The 20,988-nt window shown below is 35.4% G+C and overlaps 1 protein-coding gene across 4 annotated transcripts in view; it reads left to right on the top strand.

The window, feature by feature from the left end:
• Positions 1-20,988, top strand: part of zgc:172282 — a 265,284-nt gene that overhangs the window by 151,726 nt on the left and 92,570 nt on the right. For all 4 annotated transcript variants that reach the window (XM_021481316.3, NM_001113649.1, XM_073922616.1 and 1 more), the window contains 1 exon segment: positions 14,273-15,663. In XM_021481316.3, the coding sequence (XP_021336991.2) occupies positions 14,285-15,663 (1,379 nt within the window). In that variant the 5' untranslated portion in view covers positions 14,273-14,284.

Here is a 20,988-nt window from a genome sequence, read left to right as displayed (position 1 = left end):
AAGAACAGACTATTTACAGTTTCTCAAAATAACAACGCACCAAAACACGCCTGCTTTTTTAAACCAGAACGTCTATTGGCACACATATGAGCGCAAATGCATTTACTATTTAAACAGTGTGGCGCAATGCCTCAAAATGACCCTTGCGCTGAGCTGAAAGTAGCAAATAACAATTGTGTTGCGCCTTGCACCACATTGCGCCGGATGTATGATAGGGCCCTAAATGTTCACCAGATGTTGGTAACAACCATAGATATCCATATATGAAATGAAAACAAATCTAATTAGCAGAGATGTATAAAGTACTAGAGACCCAGACTTAAGTAAAAGTACAAGTGCTCTATCAAAAAAGTAAACTAATTAGTGTGGTCTAAAATCAGGCATTTAAGTTTCATTGTCCCACACCTGTTACATTATTAATGTATTATAATATATTTATATTAATATATTTGTTTTTGGTTTCTACAAAATAAATATTGGCCATTTTCATTTAGCTTAATGTGATATCAAAAGCTTAACATAGCACAGAAAATGATGTTTTAACCTTAGACATAAAACATTTTACTAGGTACTGATGGATATAAAATGAAAAACAACATTTTTTAATCAGGCAATCTATCAGCTCTCTTAGCATAATTTAGCTAATCAGGATCCCAACAGGAAGTAAAGATGCTTCGATTTAAAAAGGAGCTCAAGTTTTACCTCCTACAATCATTTAAATGTGCAATGTTTATGTGCACCTGCTCCCATGTTCATTTATTCAGCATCCTGCAGTGTGACCTTTACCAAAAGTATAGAGATTTTCAGCACTAATAAGCATAATGTAGGGTAAAGCTAGACTTATGTGTGTGGACATTAGCATATGAAACTATAAGTGTTGGCAGCAACATGTCAGAACAGTTTAGTGTGACAGCAGTCTCCCGCAGTGCAGGACTTGTAAAATGTGTAATAACCCAAGAATTACTTCTTCAGTCAGCATTTGAATAGATTTATGAATGTGTATATGTATGTATATATATATTTTTTTTTTCATATAAATTAACAGACTATCAAATATGTATTCACAGAAAATATTAATATTAGGCAGTCAATGTAGGCACATAAACAACTGCACATTGATCTATCAATATGTATTCATTTATGTGTTTGCTCAAATTAGTTTTATTGCCACTGCAGTTTGTTGACGGATGGATAAATGAATGGATGGATTCCATGTTTGTTCATTCGTTCATTCATTCATTCATTCATTCATTCATTCATTCATTCATTCATTCATTCATTCATTTTTATATATGTTTGTTTACTAACGCATTCATAAAGTGAGTTAATTAATGAAATAAAAAAATCCTATTGAATAAGTATTCTTTTGAGTTTATTAATCATTTAATTCATTAATTATTTAATTTTCTCATTCACTTTGATCCATCCATTCATTTACCGAATGTATGATTTACTTATTAAAATAATGTTATCTGCTTGTTTTCTGATTGCTTTTTTAAAGTTTTCACTCTTTCATTCATTTACTCAGTTAATTAATTATGGGATAAACAATTTGCATTGAAAGGATTGTTCTCATTGTGCGCTTGTTTATGCGTTCATTTATTACTTTGCTCACTCATTCTGGGTTGGGGATATTTATTTATTTATTTTTATTTATTTATTTATTTACATATATATATATATATATATATATATATATATATATATATATATATATATATACTTATTTTTTTTTTTACTTTATAAAGTATTGTTCTTTGCTTGTTTCTTTAATCATTTGTTCATTCACTCGTTCATTCAGTTATGAAATAAACCATGTTGTTTGTTTATATTATGAATGTATTAATTAATTGATTCATTAACTAGGAGATCGATGATTTGCATTGTAAAGGATAGTTCTTTTTGTTTGTTCAACTAATTAGGAAATAAATTATTTATTGGATAGAGTATCATTCATTCATTAATTTTCCTTTCGGCGTAGTCCCTTTATTAATCTGGGGTCACCACAGCGGAATGAACTGCCAACTTATCCAGCTTATGTTTTACTCAGCGGATGCCTTCCAGCTGCAACCCATCACTGGCAAACATCCATACACACTCATTTACACACATACACTACGGACAATTTAGCTTACCCAATTCACCTATACCTATATGTCTTTGGACTTGTAGAAGAAACCGGAGCACCTAGAGGAAACCCATGCAAACACAGGGAGAACATGCAAACTCCACATAGAAATGCCAACTCAAGCCAGCCGAGAAACAAGTTTTAAATAACTAATCATTATTTAACTATAGATATTCTTGTTAGCTTGCTTGTGATTAATTGTGTGATTGATTGATTGATTGATTGATTGATTGATTGATTGATTGATTGATTGATTGATTGATTGATTGATTGATTGATTGATTGATTGATTGATTGATTGATTGATTGATTGATTGATTGATTGATTGATTAAGAGGAGTTGAGCTCACTGCCTTTGTGCCCTCACTTCAATTGCACAAAAACCGTCAGACACACACTTCTGGGTTCACTGGGGTGCATTGGTGCAGTATTATTTAATGATTCATCATCTATTAATATTAATTATTTATTTAAACATCCATCTGTTCACTCAAACATCCAGTAAATCATAAAATAAACAATTTACTTTTTTAAGTATTGTAATCATTATGTTTATTTATTCGTTCATTCATTGATTTGTTCAGTTATTTAGGAAATTAATATTTTACTTGGTTTTGTTTGTTATCCTTAGCAAAGGATTGCCATCATATGTTTTAAGTAATTAAATATTTATTTAATTATTCAATTTATTAATTTGATTAGTTTGTTTGTAGATTCATTTAGTAGGGACATATCTGCATTGTTATTTTTTATGTATATAGGTTTTAATTTATGCAAGCGTATGTTAAAGGGAAATATCACTGTAGCTTCTTTCTTATTTCTTTTTTTCTTTTTGTATTTGTTTATGTGATTATTTGAAGAAATTCTCATTCTAGACCATATGACAGGATACAAATCTTTAAAGCAAAAATTGAGTTACATATACTGTTTTCTTCTTCTTTATAAAACCCTATTTATTTAATATTATATTTTAATGTTTAGTATCATATGTGCATAAATATGAAATTGTTAACATTTTTTAAACCATTTTCAACCTGTGCTACAAGTGCTATGAAATAAATGTTTACACCTTCAGCTCAATACAGAGCTCCTTCTATCGATCACCACAAGCAAAACAAATGAAAAACCTTACTCTAGAACTGGCCTGGTGAATCAGACAGGTTAACTGATATTGGCTCATTTACTCTCATTAATAAAAGCCTCTGGAACTTCATAGACCACTAAAACAAATGTTATCACACTGGAAACAAGTCTGCAAATCACACACGCACATGCTTCAGTGACGGGAAATCAGGACATCAGGATTCTGACATTATCTCCAGATCCTTCAGGTTGTGAATCAGAAAACTACAGCTATAGTGAGCATCTGCAGTAAATGAGGCCTACAGCAGCTAGTGGGGCTTTGATAAATTCTGTGGACTCGGAAACAGTGGAAATGGTAAACTGCTGTTTTCTGAATGCATTATGTTCTCAGAACATCTGTTTTGGCTCAAAGAATAATGTTTCTGTGGCCTATCATTAGTTTTGTTCCCATCCACCCAATTTTACACGCATTTTAGGATGTTCCATAGAAAATAACTGGTTAAAAACATCAAGATGTGCTTAAATCATGATTAGGAATAAAAGAAAATAAATCTGCTCGGTTCAGTCAGCTGATTTGTTTTGGCTCATAATAAAATATGTGTATAAACCTTGAAGCACCAAGCTTATGCTACTAATTTGAAATCAATAAATGCTATGTATGAGCAAATATTTTATATATATATATATATATATATATATATATATATATATATATATATATATATATATATATATATATATATATATATATATATATATATACATATATACATACAGTTGAAGACATAATTATTAGCCCCCCTGAATTATGAGTGCCCCTTTTTATTTTTTACCCAATTTCTGTTTAATGGAGGGAAGATTGTTTCAGCACATTTCTAAGCATAATAGTTTTTAAAAAAAACTATTTCTAATAATTGATTTATTTTATATTTGCCATGATGAGAGTAAATAATATTTTACTTGATATTTTTCAAGACAGTTCTATACAGCTTAAAGTGACATTCAAAGGCTTAACTTGGTTAATAAGGTGAACTAGGCAGGTTAGGGTAATTAGGCAAGTCATCGTATAACGATTAATTGTTCTGTAGACTATTGAAAAAAAGATTTAGCTTAAAGGGGCTTTAAAGGGGTTTTAAAAAATTAAAAAACTGCTTTTATTTTAGCCAAAATAAAACAAATAAGATTTTTTGCAGAATAAAAAAATATTATCAGACATACTGTGAAAATTCCCTTGCGCTGTTAAACACCATTTGGGAAATATTTAAAAAAGAAAAAAAATCAAAAGGGGGCTAACAATTCTAGTCTATTTTTAAGGGAACCAATCACGCCAGTTGTGTTTCTAGGTTGTTTCACGCAAGGAAATGGGAGTGTGCACGCGTTTTAAACGATCGCATGTACACGCATATTGGGCCATATTTATTGTTGAACCCTGATTTTAAGAAAACTATAATTTATTATTATTTATTTTTTCAACCAGCTAAAGTGGCTAGTGGCGGTGCCTGTCTAACCCTACACAAAATCTACACACATTTGGCCGGTTGGAGGGTGTAAATGTCAAGCCCTGATTGTATTTATGTTTCATGTGTAGTGTCTAAATTGGAGACACTACATTTTTGAAATGATCCTTACAGGAGTAAAACACCAGTTTGTACGCTTATTTAATAAGCTACGTATACATTTTTTTACTCGTCTCTTCATTTACTTCCAATGCACTTGCACTTCAATCCCAATATCCCGTCTTTCTTTCACTCTCTGTATATCGCTGAACCATTATACTCACTATTTTTGGAGCGTTTGCCCCTCTTCATTTTTAACATAACGCTGTGATCCTTGTCTGTCCTCGCTTAGCTGCATAATGTTCCAATCCCAAAAAAGTACCTTGACACTGCAATCCTAAATTTAAGTTGCAATCTGTCTTTGTGCTGCATGCTGCTTTCTAATTTTTATCACATTTGTAAAATGAATATTGTTTTGTTAAAGTGAATTGTTATTTAGTTAATGTAGCATGGACAGCCACAACTAAAATATATACCTTTTTACATACTTTAAAGTCTATGTGTGTGTGTGTGTGTGTGTGTGTGTGCAAAAGTATGCAAAAAATGGCAACAGCTGCAGTAAATGAGGCCTGACGCAACCAGTGTTATTGTGATAAATTCAGAAAACTTGGAAAGTGTGGAAATGCCTGGCGAGCTGCTGTTATTTGAATGCATTATGCACTCAAAGCATCTGTTTGGGCTCCAAAAAGTGGCTGTTTTTGTGGATCGCCATTGTGTTGATATAATTCAGATCATTGTTCAATGCGGAGAAGCAAACCACAGGCCCACTGTTAAGATAAAATGCCTGATAATGGGATGTGATTAATGCACTCTCTGTTTTGGATAGTCATAGCAACATGAACTAATGGGCGTAATTGTACCCGAGGTGAATGATTGCAGGAGAGCTGATATCCAGAGTGAAATAAAGGATGTGTCTCTGTTGGGCTCTGAGATTTTTTATATTCATATCCAAAACTGTTGTCTCGCCCTAACCCTAAAAAAAAAAATGAAGTCATTAAAGCATTTTTATGGTAATTAATCTTCAAATAAGCTAACCATGTTTGTTATTTTATTTTTTTATATGTATATTATTTTTATTGTTGATAATCAATCAATAATGAAGTCTGTGGACAACTTTAAATTGAATCAGTCTGTGTCTCGCGTTGATAGAACAATCATGAATTTTGGAAAGATAATATTCCCATAACTCATCTGATATCTCTGTATTTAGCTCTTTCTCCCACTCTTTCCCAATTTTGTCAGTGTTTGAATAAACCTCATCTAATAATAAGTTATAGAAAAAAGAGACAGTACCTTTTCCTATTGGGTTGTGTTTTATTATATTCTGAATTGTCTGGTGTATGGATATATTTTCAAAACCAGGAAAATTTTTACTAGTAAAATCCCTTATTTGTAAATATCTGAAAAACTCAAGGATTGAAGATCATATTTTGATTTTAACTGACTAAATGAGCCAAATTTATTATCAACATATAAGTTTTTTTATATGTACTAATATTTTTATTTGTGTGAAAATAAGCTAACCACGTTTAAAATTGTTTTAGGCAACCACTGTTGTTTTTCATTTTATGTATTAATTATTTTTTTTTTTCAGTGAAAAAGGTCTCACCCGACTGCCTACACTGTGCCAAATTAAATCCATTGTCATTTTTAATTGAAAATCTTTGTACTGTTGTATCTTTAGTGCAGTTCACAATTCACATTTATTTATTTACATTTATACAAATCATTTAGAGTTTGTAAACTCATTTATGTACTCAAAATTCTACACATAATACCCCATAATGATAATTTAAAAAAAAGAGTTTTTGAAATTGTTGCAAATTTATTAAATATTAAAAACCTGAGAAATCACATGTACAGAAGTATTCACAGCCTTAGCTCAATGTTTTGTTGATGCACCTTTTGGCAGCAATTACAGCCTTAAGTCTTTTTGAATGTAATGTCACAAGCTTGGTACACCTATCCTTGGAATTTTTTGCCCATTCCTCTTTGCGGTACCTCTCAAGCTCTATCAGGTTGGTTGGGAAGCAAGGGTGTACAGCAATTTTCAGATCTCTCCAGAGATGTTCAATAGGATTTAAGTCTGGGCTCCAGCTGTGCCACTCAAGGACATTCACTGAATAGTTGTGAAGCAACTCCATTGATATTTTTGCGGTGTGGTTTGGGTCATTGTCCTGCTGGAAGATGAAACGTCACCGCAGTTTGAGGTCATCGCAGTCAAGAGCCCTCCGAAGCAGGTTTTCATTCAGGATATCTCTGTACATTGTTGCATTCATCTTTCCCTCTATCCTCACTAGTTTTCCAGTTCCTGCTGCTGAAAAACATCCCCACAGCATGGTGCTGCCATCACCATGCTTCACTGTAGGTGTGGTATTAGCCTGGAGATGAGCGGTGTCTGGTTTTCTTCAAAGGTAAAAAATCTTGGCATTCAAGTTCAATTTTAGTCTCATCAGACCAGAGAATTTTGTATTCTCATGGTCTAAGAGTCCTTTAAATGCCTTTTGGCAAATTCCAGGTGGGCAGTGGCTTCCGTCTGACCACTCTACCATCCAGGCCTGATTGGTGGATTGCTGCATAGATGGTAGTCCTTCTGTAAGATGCTCCTCTCTCCACAGAAGAACGCTGTAGCTTAGACAGTGTGACCATCCCTGAATAAGACCCCTGATCACTCAGCTTAGATAGCTGGCCAGCTTTAGGAAGAGTCCTAGTGGTTCCAAACATCTTCTACTTAAGGATGATGGAGGCCACTGTGCTCATTGGAACTTTCAGAGCAGCGGAATTCTTTTTCTGTTTTTTTCTGTAACCTTCCCCAGCCTTGTGCCTCGAGATAATCCTTTCTCTGAGGTCTACAGACAATTCCTTTGTCGTCATGCTTGGTTTGTGCTTTGACATGCACTGTCAACCCTGGGACCTTATATAGACAGCCTTTTCAAATCATGTCCAATCAAATGAATTTACCACAGGTGAACTCTAATTAAGCTGCTGAAACATCTCAAGAATGATCAGTGCAAGCTGAATGTACCAGAGCTCAACGTAGAGCTTCACAGCAAAGACTGCAAACACTTATGTACATGTGATTTTTCTGTTTTTTTTCTATTATTATTTATAATAAATTTGCAACAATTTCAAAAACTCTTTTAAGGCTGTAACATTAAAAAAAAAGTGGAAGAAGTGAAGCACTATGAATACTTTCTGGATGCACTGTGTTTACACACACACACACACACACACACACACACACACACACACACACACACACACACACACACACACAAAGGAGGAAACAATTAACTAAACAAGCTGACCAGGGGGTGAAGACAATAAGGACTGAATAATAAAGACAATAAAGACAAATAAAGACTAACAAGATAACAAGGGTAAACTAAAGCCAGGCTCACACTGTGCCATTTTAATAATCCTAAATGATTGTAGCATGTCAGACTGCATGAACATGACTCCGATGTCACACTATAAGATCTTAGTTATTGTAATGTCAGACTGAAAGACAATCAAGTTGCGCCAAACACAGGCATGCAAGAAAACTCAATCGGAGCTCCATACTCCACACAATAAATTATTTAATAAGAAATATTTAATAAACACATTAAATTGTTGATCATATTATAAATCTTGTTCTTATTTGATTCATTTATGTTTCGCTAACACATATCAATCACATAAAGTCTACTGGTTGAGTTATTTTAAAAGTATGTAACCCAAATGGATGTCAAATGTATATGCAATCAGAATACATCAATCTTATCTGTTAAGCCTAATTTAGGACAGTTTACCCAAGAATAATGAAAGAAGTAAGCGAGTGTATAACATGCTCAGGTTTGTATCTCTTTACTGATCTCTGAGTTTTATTTGTATTTTTTTATGTTTTTCTCCAAACCAATTTGGCTCGTCCCAAAGGGGCCTCCATCTCTGATGACACCCGACCGGGCCTCCATTGTGCCAAATTAAATCCATTGTCAGTTTTTAATGAAAAAAGCTCTGTATCTTTGGTTCAGTTCATAATTCGCTGCACACTGTGAGTGACAGACAAGTACGACATGCGCCCTGCGGGTCATGTCTCCAATCGCGAGGCAGTGTATGATTACTGTGATTGCTTGATTCTAGTGCTCTACACTGCATGACATTGATTGAAGCACAAAGCCTTCGAGTCACATGATGATACACAACAATGCCCTGCAGCAAAAGAAGTCACAACTATTATACAGATGCTTTGGATTCAAAGTGTTAAATGGTCAAAAAAAAAAATTCTAAGTGTAGACAAATTACGAGGACACAGGGCATGTCTCCTATGTAAACAATGCCAACAATGTAATTCCTAGGTCATGTCCATGTCATTAAATATGTTGTCGCCTTAGAGTTATAAGGTTCTATCTGCATTCTAAATGATTTTGAGCAATTGAGCTTCAAAGTTTTTGTATTGCATGGTGAAAACCATAGATAATATTACATTAGATGCCACCTACGCTATTGTTGTCTATTTGAAGGAATGCATCAATAGAGCCGCCATTTTAGTACAGGGTAACGCTCCTTTGAAATGAGTGTGGGACCAAGGTGCAGTGCAGGACTAGCCATCTGGAGCCAGAGATATACACATATAAGCATATCACCGGGAGTTTTCCCAGTGGTCAGTATGCAGTTTTTTTTTTTTTTTTTTTTTTAAATTACAAAAATTTTGCTTATATTGTTTATATATCTTTATTCTTATGTATTAATATGAAAATATAAGATAAGTCCAATCACAATAAATAATAATAATAAGGCAGTTCATTCCGCTGTGGCAACCCCAGACTAATAAAGGGATTAGGCCGAAAAAAAAAAAATATGAATGAATAAATATTTAATTAAGAAGAAAAAGGAGAAGAAGAAGAAGAAGAAGAAGAAGAAGAAGAAGAAGAAGAAGAAGAAGAAGAAGAAGGAGAAGAAGAAGAAGAAGAAGAATCTTTATGCATAAAATATAAATCAATATTGGTCTTTAACATTTTTTTTATTTTTATTTAACATTTGGAATGTTCTCTGCCCATTATAACACAAACGTTTATATTCTACGCAAACCCCTGGCTAAAAAATCCTATTATTGCTTATTCATTCTTTTTTTTTTTTTTCGGCTTAGTCCCTTTATTAATCTGGGGTCACCACAGCGGAATGAACCACCAACTTATCCTGCACATTTTTACGCAGCAGATGCCCTTCCAGTCACAACCCATCTCTAGGAAACATCCACACACACTCATTCACACTCATAAACTACCGACAGTTTAGCCTACCCAATTCACCTGTACCACATTTCTTTGGACTGTGGGAGAAACCGGAGCACCCGGAGGAAACCCACACGAATGTAGAGAGAACATGCAAACTCCACACAGAAACAGCAACTGACCCAGCCGTGGCTCGAATCAGCGACCTTCTAGCTGTGAGGTAACAGCACTCCCTACTGCACCATTAATATTATTGATAATAATAATATTATTATTATTATTATTTCGGTGGCTTTTTTAGTCATACAAAGTATCTGTTCATGTACTATAGTTAAAAAAAAAAAAAAAAAAAAAAAAACGGATTAGTACATATCCTGAAAAAAAAAAAAAAATTAATGTGAGTGGGGTTTGCCGTGGCAATTTGCTGGAGTACAATGCATTACCCTACTGCCCAAAAGCAATGCAGTGCTAAGAATAGCCAAACATGTGTTTATGTAGTTGCTAGGGAAATTGCAATGGTTGTTAGGCTGTGGCAGTTTAATTGACAAAAGAGATTTTAACAGCCTCAAAAAAATTAAAAGAACCCATCTTTCTATAGAGCTATGCTGAGATGTGGCTTGTTATTGTTGTTTCATGGTTGTTGGGGTGGTTTATTTGGTTGCTACGTGGTTGCTAATGCGTTGCTAAGTGGTTCTTTATGTATTATCATTATTATTATTATTATTATTATTATTATTATTATTATTATTATTATTATTATTATCATCATTATTACTATTATTATTATTATTATTATTATTATTATTATTACTATTATTATTATTATTGTTTCTGTATAGCTTTTGTTAGCCATACATGTCCATTCAAATGAAATGATCTGTTCTTGTACTGCTGTAATCAAAAAATAAACGTGACATTTTTTTATGTATACTTTTATACGTTTGTATAGAATAAATAACAGCATTTTTGTTTTCGTTCTAGAATGTTAAACAAGAAAAAAATTGCAGTTTCTGAGTATGTTTTCTCCATTCCTTCTGGCAAAAAAAAGGGAAGTTTGGATTCAGCACACTTTCAGCTCGCAGGGCCCGTGGGCTCTCTCATAGAAAGCAGACATGGGTGTTAGTAATCCATCTCCACCGCATCAGAGCTGCTTGCACTAGACTTCTGTCAGTCGTGAGGCACGAAACGCTAGATAGACTCTGGAAATCACTTACAGCCTCTCACCAGCGGCAGACTCAAGTGGAAGAGTGTCACTCTCTTCTGCTTCAGCTAGTTTTATCCACCAGTTCTGCTTTAAACGGAAGCTTCCAACAGATGAGAACATTTCAGGAGAAGGATCGGCTACTGCTTTAAAGAGTATTTAGGGTTGCTTTCAGGTGTAAAACTATATTTTCTTTTTTTCCCTTCTTTTTAAGTTCATTCACAACTGTTTATTACTGTATTTGTTTTTGTTTACAATCACTTTAGAAGCTTTCCCAGATGAAACTGCCAATTCATTCATTTTCCCTCAGCTTAGTCCCTTATTTATTAGGGGTTGTCACAGCGGAATGAACCACCAACTATTTCAGAATATATTTTACACAGTGGATGCCCTTTCCGCCGCAACCCAGTGCTGGGAAACACCCATGCACTCTCACACTATGGCCAATTTAGTTTCTCACACTATTTTGATGGTCCGTCTGCTGAATTTAAGTTTCATCGCATCTACATGCCAACTAATTCTCAGTAGATTATAAGTAGACTGTTAGGGTTAGTGTCAGTTGACATTTACATTTACAAGTTTTTATAGTCTGTTAAATGTCTGTTAAAGGAGCAGTATCAACAGATATTAAGCAGACAGTGTATGAATACTCAAATTGACCATCAAAATAAAATGTTACCATTTACTTTACCCAATTCACCGCAAACTGTGGCACCCGCAGGAACACGGGGAGAACTCCACACAGAATTTCTTCATTCGAAATATTTACATATTGTGCTTGTGTGCCTGGCAGTTGTAGCTCCCTGATAATGTTACATATTAAAGTGCTCTATTGGAAAGCCTAAATTGATCTTGTTTTCGGAAAACGTTTAGTTTGATTGCTTACTTTTTTGAACGTGACTAATGATGACAAAATAAATGTGCTAAACAGGATTAGCTGTGTATGCTTAAGTTCACAATAGGTGTAATAATTAGGGCAAATAATCACACCCGTTTTAGACAATTAATCATGATAAAAAAAATAAAAAAACTATCAACAGTATTGATTATTATAATTTAAAGTAGATCCCCTCTAGTAGGGATGCACCACATTTTCAGCCATCGAATCAAATACAAAACTTGAACCAAAGGAGTAAAGAAATACTATACAACATTGCACTGCTCTACAGCAGTGTTCATCACATTGTTTTTTACTCTCCCTCCATCCATAGTCACGATGTGGTCTAAAGTGTCTTTCAAATCAAACACAAAAAGCATTACGCTATGAAACCTATTACTTTCAATGGCTTGTGCCCCTCAAGGGAGATCCATTGCCCACCATCCATCAACTATCAACTAGCTTGCACACGTCAAAGTTCAAATAGCTCAATATTCCACTTTGTAAAGCCTGTACTGAACATGCACACCAGAAAAGCAGTCTGCTCAAAAATAACATGACAACAGGACATTTATAAATAAAATAATGCCTCTCGACTCCTTCACTGTCAAAATGTATTTTATTTTAATTTTTTTATTGGTTTGTGTGTGTTTTTTATATCAGTGTTTAAGTTATTTAAGTTTTGAATTTAAGTTACTGAATTACATTTAAAACGTCTTACAAAATTACTTTTTATGTTATTCAATAAAATAATAGATGATTATTACAAAGCCTTTTTTGGTTTCAATTTTCAGCCCACTGCATCTAGAATTTTCATTTTTAGTTTCAGCTCAGAATGATCATTTTGGTGCATATTTTAGTATATTTAGTGCATAATATTTAGTTTTTAATGTATTTACTGTCTTAAAGGCACAGTGATTTCTCCTCATCACATTTTTCTGATTTGCTAACAGAGTTAAAAAGGAATAATACAAAAATTCATGTTGAAATCACACATTAAGAAACATTTAATAACCTATAATGAATTTCATACAGACCATTATGCTGTAAACCCAACAGCCGCTGCGGCAAAAATTATGTCATAAATACTGTCAACAATAGGGGCAGCTTTACGGTGTCATAGCATAACCACACAATAACAGCTATCAATCTTTTAAAGAGTTTGTCAGAGGCATCTCAGCAAGACAAAGACTTTCCCACAGCTTTGTTTTAGCAGGACAGATTGGTTTCCGTATCATTTAAAATACACTATGATTAATCTCAATCGTATTCCTACTGTATTAATAAAGGACAGACAGTACAGAATGAATGCTATCTGTAAAATGAGAAAACGCTATTAAATAAGTGTCAATTATTGTATAGCTCTCTTATTTTTCTTCTAATATTTGCGCTGGCACTGAATTTGGGAAAACATGCAGTATTTGTATTGTTGCAGTGTGGACTAGGACATTTAATGCAGTTTCAAGAGGTTACATATTTCTGCCACCTTACATCATCCCCACACAATCTTCCTTATAATGAGTTGATTCTACATTACTGTGTAGCCATAACAAGGAACAGTCATTTTCTGCCTTTACCTAGGCACGAGGATTTTTACTTTTGACATCAGTTTCTAGTACATTTTGATACACAGTGAAAGAAATAACCTTCTAAAACAGTATTTTGGAAATGCAGTTGGTATCCACATACGTAGCATTGTTTCTGATGTCTATTGTATTCTGTTTTGCCCATAGTCTGTGGAGAAACATTCAAGAAAGTTTTGAAAGACTTTGACTAGACTAAACGTGTTTGCAGGCAATTTGGCCACAGCCAAAACACATTGTAGTAAAATACTTTAAAATCAAAGTTATAATATATATATATATATATACAYATATATATATATATATATATATATATATATATATATATATATATATATATATATATATATATATATATATATATATACAAAGTACGCTTTAACATTAGGCAGATTTTCAAGGTATTAAAAGAGCCTTGAAATCAGCAAGAGGCCAGATTATGAAAGTTAAAACTGGTGACCAGTAGTGACTTTACAGAATACTTTGCAAACTGCAGTCCACTGACTCTAGGCAACTGTCAACATCATGTTGTTGTTTAGGGCTGTTTATCTAATACAGTGGCAGTGTATTTTATAATGCCATTGGCTTTGAATGTTCAAGTTTACATCTGTGTTTGCTTATCTTGCAGTTGCCCTGAGAGATGGAGTGGCTGATCTTCTCCCTGCTGTTACTGGCTGTGTCTGCGTCAGGGCAGCTGTGCCCCAAGCGTTGCATGTGCCAGAACCTGTCGCCATCTCTAGCTATCCTATGTGCCAAGACCGGCTTGCTTTTTGTGCCAACAGTCATCGACCGCCGCACAGTGGAGCTGCGTCTCACTGAGAACTTTATCACAGCGGTAAAAAGAAGGGATTTCGCAAACATGACCAGTCTTCTGCACTTGACTCTCTCTCGCAATACCATCAGCCAGATTATGCCTTACACTTTTGCTGATCTTAAGCGGTTACGCGCGCTCCACCTGGACAGCAACCGGCTGAGTGTCATCACGGATGACCACTTCAGAGGACTCACCAACCTACGGCACCTTATCCTTGCCAACAATCAACTGCACAACATCTCCCCACATGCATTTGACGACTTTTTGGGGACTCTCGAGGACTTGGATCTTTCATACAATAATCTTGTGGATATCCCTTGGGATACTATAGGACGTCTTACCAATGTGAACACTCTCAACATGGACCACAACCTTATAGAGCACGTCCCTCTAGGAATTTTCTCGAATCTTCACAAACTAGCCCGATTGGATATGACATCCAACAAGCTGAAGAAAATCCCCCCAGACCCATTGTTCCTTAGGATACCAGTTTATGCCAAGTCAAAGGGGTCACCCCTTTCTTCCCTCGTCCTCAGTTTTGGTGGAAACCCTTTACATTGTAACTGTGAGCTACTCTGGCTAAGGAGATTAACACGAGAGGATGACCTGGAAACTTGTGCATCCCCTCCTGATCTCACAGCAAAGTACTTCTGGACTATCCCAGAGGAGGAGTTTATCTGTGATCCTCCTGTGATTACAAGGAAATCTCCCAAAACCTTTGCTATGGAGGGCCAACCGACTAGCCTGAAATGCAAGGCCAATGGGGACCCAGACCCGGATGTTCACTGGATCTCTCCTGAGGGCCGACTGATTGCTAACACCTCTCGTACTTTAAGCTTTAGCAATGGGAGTTTAGAGATCAACATCACTTCTCTAAAGGATACAGGAATCTTCACTTGCATCGCATCTAATGCCGCAGGGGAGTCTACAGGCACAGTGGAGCTGGTAGTCAGCCCTCTGCCACACTTAGCTAACAGCACAAACCGGATCCGAGAACCTGATCCAGGACCATCTGATATATTAACCTCTGCTAAGTCGACTTCATCCGTCAGCAATGAGACTAGGTCTCAGGAAAGGAAAGTGGTACTTGCTGAGCTTAGTGCAAATTCTGCACTCATCAGGTGGCCTTCGCAACAACACTTCCCTGGAATCAGGATGTATCAGATTCAGTACAACAGCTCAGTAGATGACACCTTGGTGTACAGGTAAGATGACTTCTTACTATGAGAATTGAAAAGTTCAAGATAGCAACCTGTTGTAGCAGGGTTTGTGTGGTGCAATTGCATATCCAGTGATATACAGTGTCCAGCATAAATGAGCATTCCTTACAGATCTCTCTTCCAATTATAGATTCTATAGGATGTGATATAACCTATGTTTGTACATCCTTTAGATTAGTAAATACTAAAGCCAAATCTGGAACTAATATAACTTTTTAAATTTTTTTAAACATGAAATTGGACCACACTAAAACCCAAAGTGTCTTCTTTCCAATGACACCTAATTTGTGTTTGTAGCTTACTGGAGTCAAGAACTCTTACTATTTAAAGTGACTCCCCAAAAGCGAGTGCTGGCTAACAAGTTAAATGTATTACCTTTCTATTTCTAAAGATCTAAGATGACCAACCTCTCAATAAATTGGTTTAAAAACTTTTTTTTTTTGTTTAAATTTACTTTTAAAATTTATTACAGTGATGCGTTTTTCATATTGTTAAGTACCGGTCTATAATGATTTTATTGCTGGGGCTCATGCAAAATATTGTTGCTGTATATTTATTGTATTGTTTAATGGAACAATCAATGGCCTTCATCTCCATGGACCTGCCGTATGCTTTAGGTTCCAGAATAACAAAAAATATGACTGCAGAAACCTCAGCTGTACTGCACCGCAGGATGCCTTTGTCACGATAAAAGAGAAAATCTTTCCTTCATCTGTCAGAAGTCGCACTGTTTATGGGCCTTGTATTCCCAAAGCAGTCTCTAAAGCAGTGGGATATCCAAAATTCAAAGTGTTTGTGCGCAGCGTTCTTCTGAGCCTCAGAAATCCCATTTATGAAGGCAGACAGATATATCAGAGGAGATGACTTTATGGTCAGACAAACAGTTGATTCTTTTTGACGTGAAAGAGAGAAAGCACTGGGAGAAGTGGAAACAAACCAGGCTAATTTGTCTTTGCTAATGTTTAGATTCCACACCCATTGTGATATCTCTTCATTCGCAGCTGTTTGGTGTGTTTAATTAGTCTGGGTGCTGGCCGTGAATTAGCATCCATCTCACAACCTTGGGCAAAATGCTACAGTGAAATGCATGGCCATAAAAGCTAACACATTTCCTGGAAGGAAAGAAACTGAATGCTTGAAGCTACTTTGGCTGTATGAATCATTCATGCTGGTAGATGTACCGTTGGGTCAAGGATACAGGAATATTTTTGGCACATGTGGTTTTAAAGAAAAAAAGGCAAGAGACATTATTTTTTTAAAAGAAACAATAAATTAATTAACAATAAAAAGTGAGCTATTCTTTGAAAAGAGATTCATCTATGCATAGTATATATATAAAAATAAACTTTATGTCATTATTTATTTAAATTCTCAACCTTTTAGTGCATCACAAATGAAGGAACTTGGCACAACGATCAAGCTGCTTTGTTTTATTTGATCAGAGGTTGTAGTGAAGGAAGATGGCAATTTAAATTTGTTGTTATACAGGGCTGACATATAACATCAAAAGACTAGAGTTTGTTTGAATATATCACACACATCCAACATATGCCCAGCATGGCACTACAATGCTTTCTGTATGTTTGAAGACACTTTCAAAGTAAAAAATGTGCTGAAAGTTTCAAAACATCATCCAAACATGGTAGAGTTGTCACAATACTGGAATTCGGTTCTAATCAGTACTGACATTTTAAAAATGACCTTTTCACATTAACATTTGAGTGCTTTTAGCACATTCTTAAACACAGCTGATTTGCTATTGTGTGCATTGCTCAACAGAGATGACTGTGTTTGGATGTGAGGGTCATCAGTTCACCTCCACTAACCATTGTTTACTGAGCATAACCACAGATACAGGGACACTAGAGTGTTCGCAGGAGATGGACATTTTTTACATTTCAATACCGAATTGTATTGTGACAACCCTAAAATCTAGTCACTAAAAAAGGGTTAATGCTGCACTCACTGGCCACTTTATAAAAAAAAATAAATAAAAATCTTACTAGTCTTGGGTTGAACCCCCTTTTGCATTCAGACCTGCCATAATCCATTGTGGCATAGATTCAACAAGGTACTGGAAATATTCCTCAGAGATTTTGGTCCATATTAACATGATAGCATCACGCAGTAGCTGCAGATTTGTCTATTTTTCGTTCCACCACATCCAAAAGGTGCTCTATTGGATTGGAATCTGGTGACTATGGAGGCCATTTGAGTACAGTGAACTCATAGTCATGTTCAAGAAACCAGTTTAATATGATTTGCACTTTATGACATGCCATGTTATCCTGCTGAAAGTAGCCATCAGAAGAGTGGGTAAGACATGGTCAGTAAAAATATTCAGGTAGGCTGTGGCTATGACACGTTGCTCAATTAGTAATAATGGTCCCAAAGTGTCTCCCACCACCACCAGCCTGAGCTGTTGATACAAGGCAGGATGGTTTCATGCTTTCATGTTGTTGATGTCAAATTCTGACCTTACCATCCGAATGTTGCAGCAGAAATCGAGACTCCAGACCAGGCATTTCCATTCTTCCATTGTCCAATTTTGGTAAGCCTTTGGGAAGTGTAGCCTCAGTTTCCTGTTTTTAACTGACAGCAGTGGCACCTGGTTTGGTCTTCTGCTGCTGTAGCCCATCAGCCTCAAGGTTTGACATGTTGTGCATTCAGAGAGGCTCTTCTGCATACCTCAGTTCTAACGAGTGGTTATTTGAGTTACTGTTGCCTTTCTATTAGTTCAAACCAGTCTTGTCATTCTTCTTTGACTTCAACAAGGCACTTGCACCTACATAACTGCCCTACTGGATATGTTCTCTTTTTCTGACCATTCTCTGTAAACTCTTGAGATGGTTGTGCATGAAAATCCCAGTTGATCAGCAGTTTCTGAAATACTTAGACTAGCACATCTGGCACCAACAACCTTACCATGTTCAAAGTCATTTAAATCACCTTTCTTCCCCATTCCGATGCTCGGTTAAATGCAGAAGATGGTCTTGACCATGTCTACATACCTAAATGCATTGACTTGCTGCCATGTGATTGGTTGATTAGAAATTTGCGTTAATGAGTAGTTGGACAGGTGTACCTAATAAAGTGGCCAGGAAGAGTTTGTTTGTTTTGAAAATAGCATTTAGAAAAAAAAGAAAAAAAAGAAGAAAAAAAAACCTTCTCTATACCTAACTGAACACAACCAAATATAAAACACAAAGAAAAAATTAAGAAGTCAACCTTTCCATTTTCACTTGCACCTATAAGTTTCACCAGAACATCAGAAAATTACTTGTTCTTTTTTTTATTGCACTAATTATATAGGGCACTTTTGCTGCTATTCAATTTTGTAAATCATTGAGATCTTTCTTTTTTCGTGTTCAGTGGAAGCTAAAGGATCACAGGAACACAATAAGGATGAGAAAGTCATACGAGTTTTCGTTTTGGAGTGAGCTATCTCTTTAAGAGTGAATTACTGTAAAACTCTGGGAAACTGGGTCATCCCAAGGAGAAGTTCTGCTTGCCAAACCTCATGCGCATTAAAGCACAGCGATTGATTCTAAAACAGGCATCCAGTCACTTCTGCTAAAGCTTTTTCTTTTCTCTTGTGACCTTTTAACCAAATCTACATAATGCTGCTCCCTCTGCCTGCATAAGCATGTCAGTAGGTTTTTCTATGGCTTGCATATAGATTATACCTCTATTAAAGCCAAGTCATGTGAGAAGCAAATACTTGTACATTAACAGCTAACAATCTATAAAAGGTGGATCTGGGCATGAACTATTATCAGTGATGATTCTGACCACACATCCTTCTGACAGGATGCCACGGAAAGTCAATGTACCACTGACAGCTCGGAGTAACACCTTGGCCAGCTTCTCCAAAAGGATGGAGGAATAGAGAGAGGCATATCAAAATAGGTTTATGCTTTCTTTTCACATCAGAGGACAGCTGGAGGGGACAAGAACTCTCTGAACCCATTTCTTTATGCATCTAAATGAAAAACTGTACTGTATGTGTGCTATTATGAATACGAAAATGATGAAAAGGTGAGCAGAGCCAGGTATTTGATTTCCTGTAATGTGCTGCATCTCAGTAAATGCATGCGTTTTCAAGGGTGGTGCATCATTCAAAATTGAACTGTTGCTTTTTTAAAATTTCAAATCATTTCTTGATTTCGCATTGAATAGCAACTGAAAGTGAAATAGAAAGCACATGAAAAGTTAAGCTGGTATTGACAGACTATGAATGTCTCAATGATAGACCCACAAGATTGATGGTTAAAAAGGACAAATTACATTTATGTGTGGATGAATGGACAGATAGATTTAGAGGTAGGATGGATGGACAGACGGATGGATGGTTTATTAAGAGAAAATACATGAATAGATAGATGGACATGTAAATAATTGGATGGATGGGTGGATGGATGGATGGATGGATGGATGGATGGATGGATGGATGGGCAACTGTTTTTTTTTTTTAAGAAAATAGATTAATAGATTGGTGGCCATGTAAATAACTGAATGGATGGACAGACAGATGGATGAACATGGAGAAAAAAAGACTGATAGAGAGGTAGTTAATTATATGTATACCTAATTGGATGGACAAATGGCTGAATGGATGGACGGATGGACAAATGAATAGACAAAAGGCTGTATGGTTGCATGGACATTTGGACCAAAGCTGGTATTGTTTATTTATTCATTCATTCATCCATTAGGATTAATTTGATTGACAAATTATTACAAAAATGGCTGGATTGATGGACAGCTGGCTTTATGGATGGACATATGGACTAAAACTGATCTTATTTATTTATTTATTTATTAGGACTAACCCCTTGTGATCTCATATTCAAGGGGGTCTCACAATTAATCACAATCACACAACAATAACAAATTGAAAAAATTCGAGAAATATAGATGGATAGATATAATTAGGTATAGCTAATTAAGTGGACAAATGAACAGATGGATGAATGGATGGATGAATAAATGAATGAATGGATCTATAAATGGATCAATGGATATATGAATGGATGTATACATGTATGGATGAATGCATGGTTGGATGGAGGGATTTTGAAAAAAAATAGATGGATGAATAGATAGGTGGACAGGTATAGCTAATTGGGTGGAAAAATAAATAGATGGATATAAATAAATGTGTGCATAGGTATAGCTAAATGGGTGGATAATGGATGGATTTATGGATGGATGGATGGATGCATGTATGTATGTATGGATAGAGTTAGAGAAAAAAAATGATGGATAGATAGCCACCCATGGATAGATAGCCACCACATGTAAAGCTAA

Source organism: Danio rerio, chromosome 15 (assembly GCF_049306965.1).
Source record: "Danio rerio strain Tuebingen ecotype United States chromosome 15, GRCz12tu, whole genome shotgun sequence".
In the NCBI taxonomy this organism is placed as follows: Eukaryota; Metazoa; Chordata; class Actinopteri; order Cypriniformes; family Danionidae; genus Danio; species Danio rerio.
This window is presented reverse-complemented; position numbering and strand designations above follow the sequence as displayed.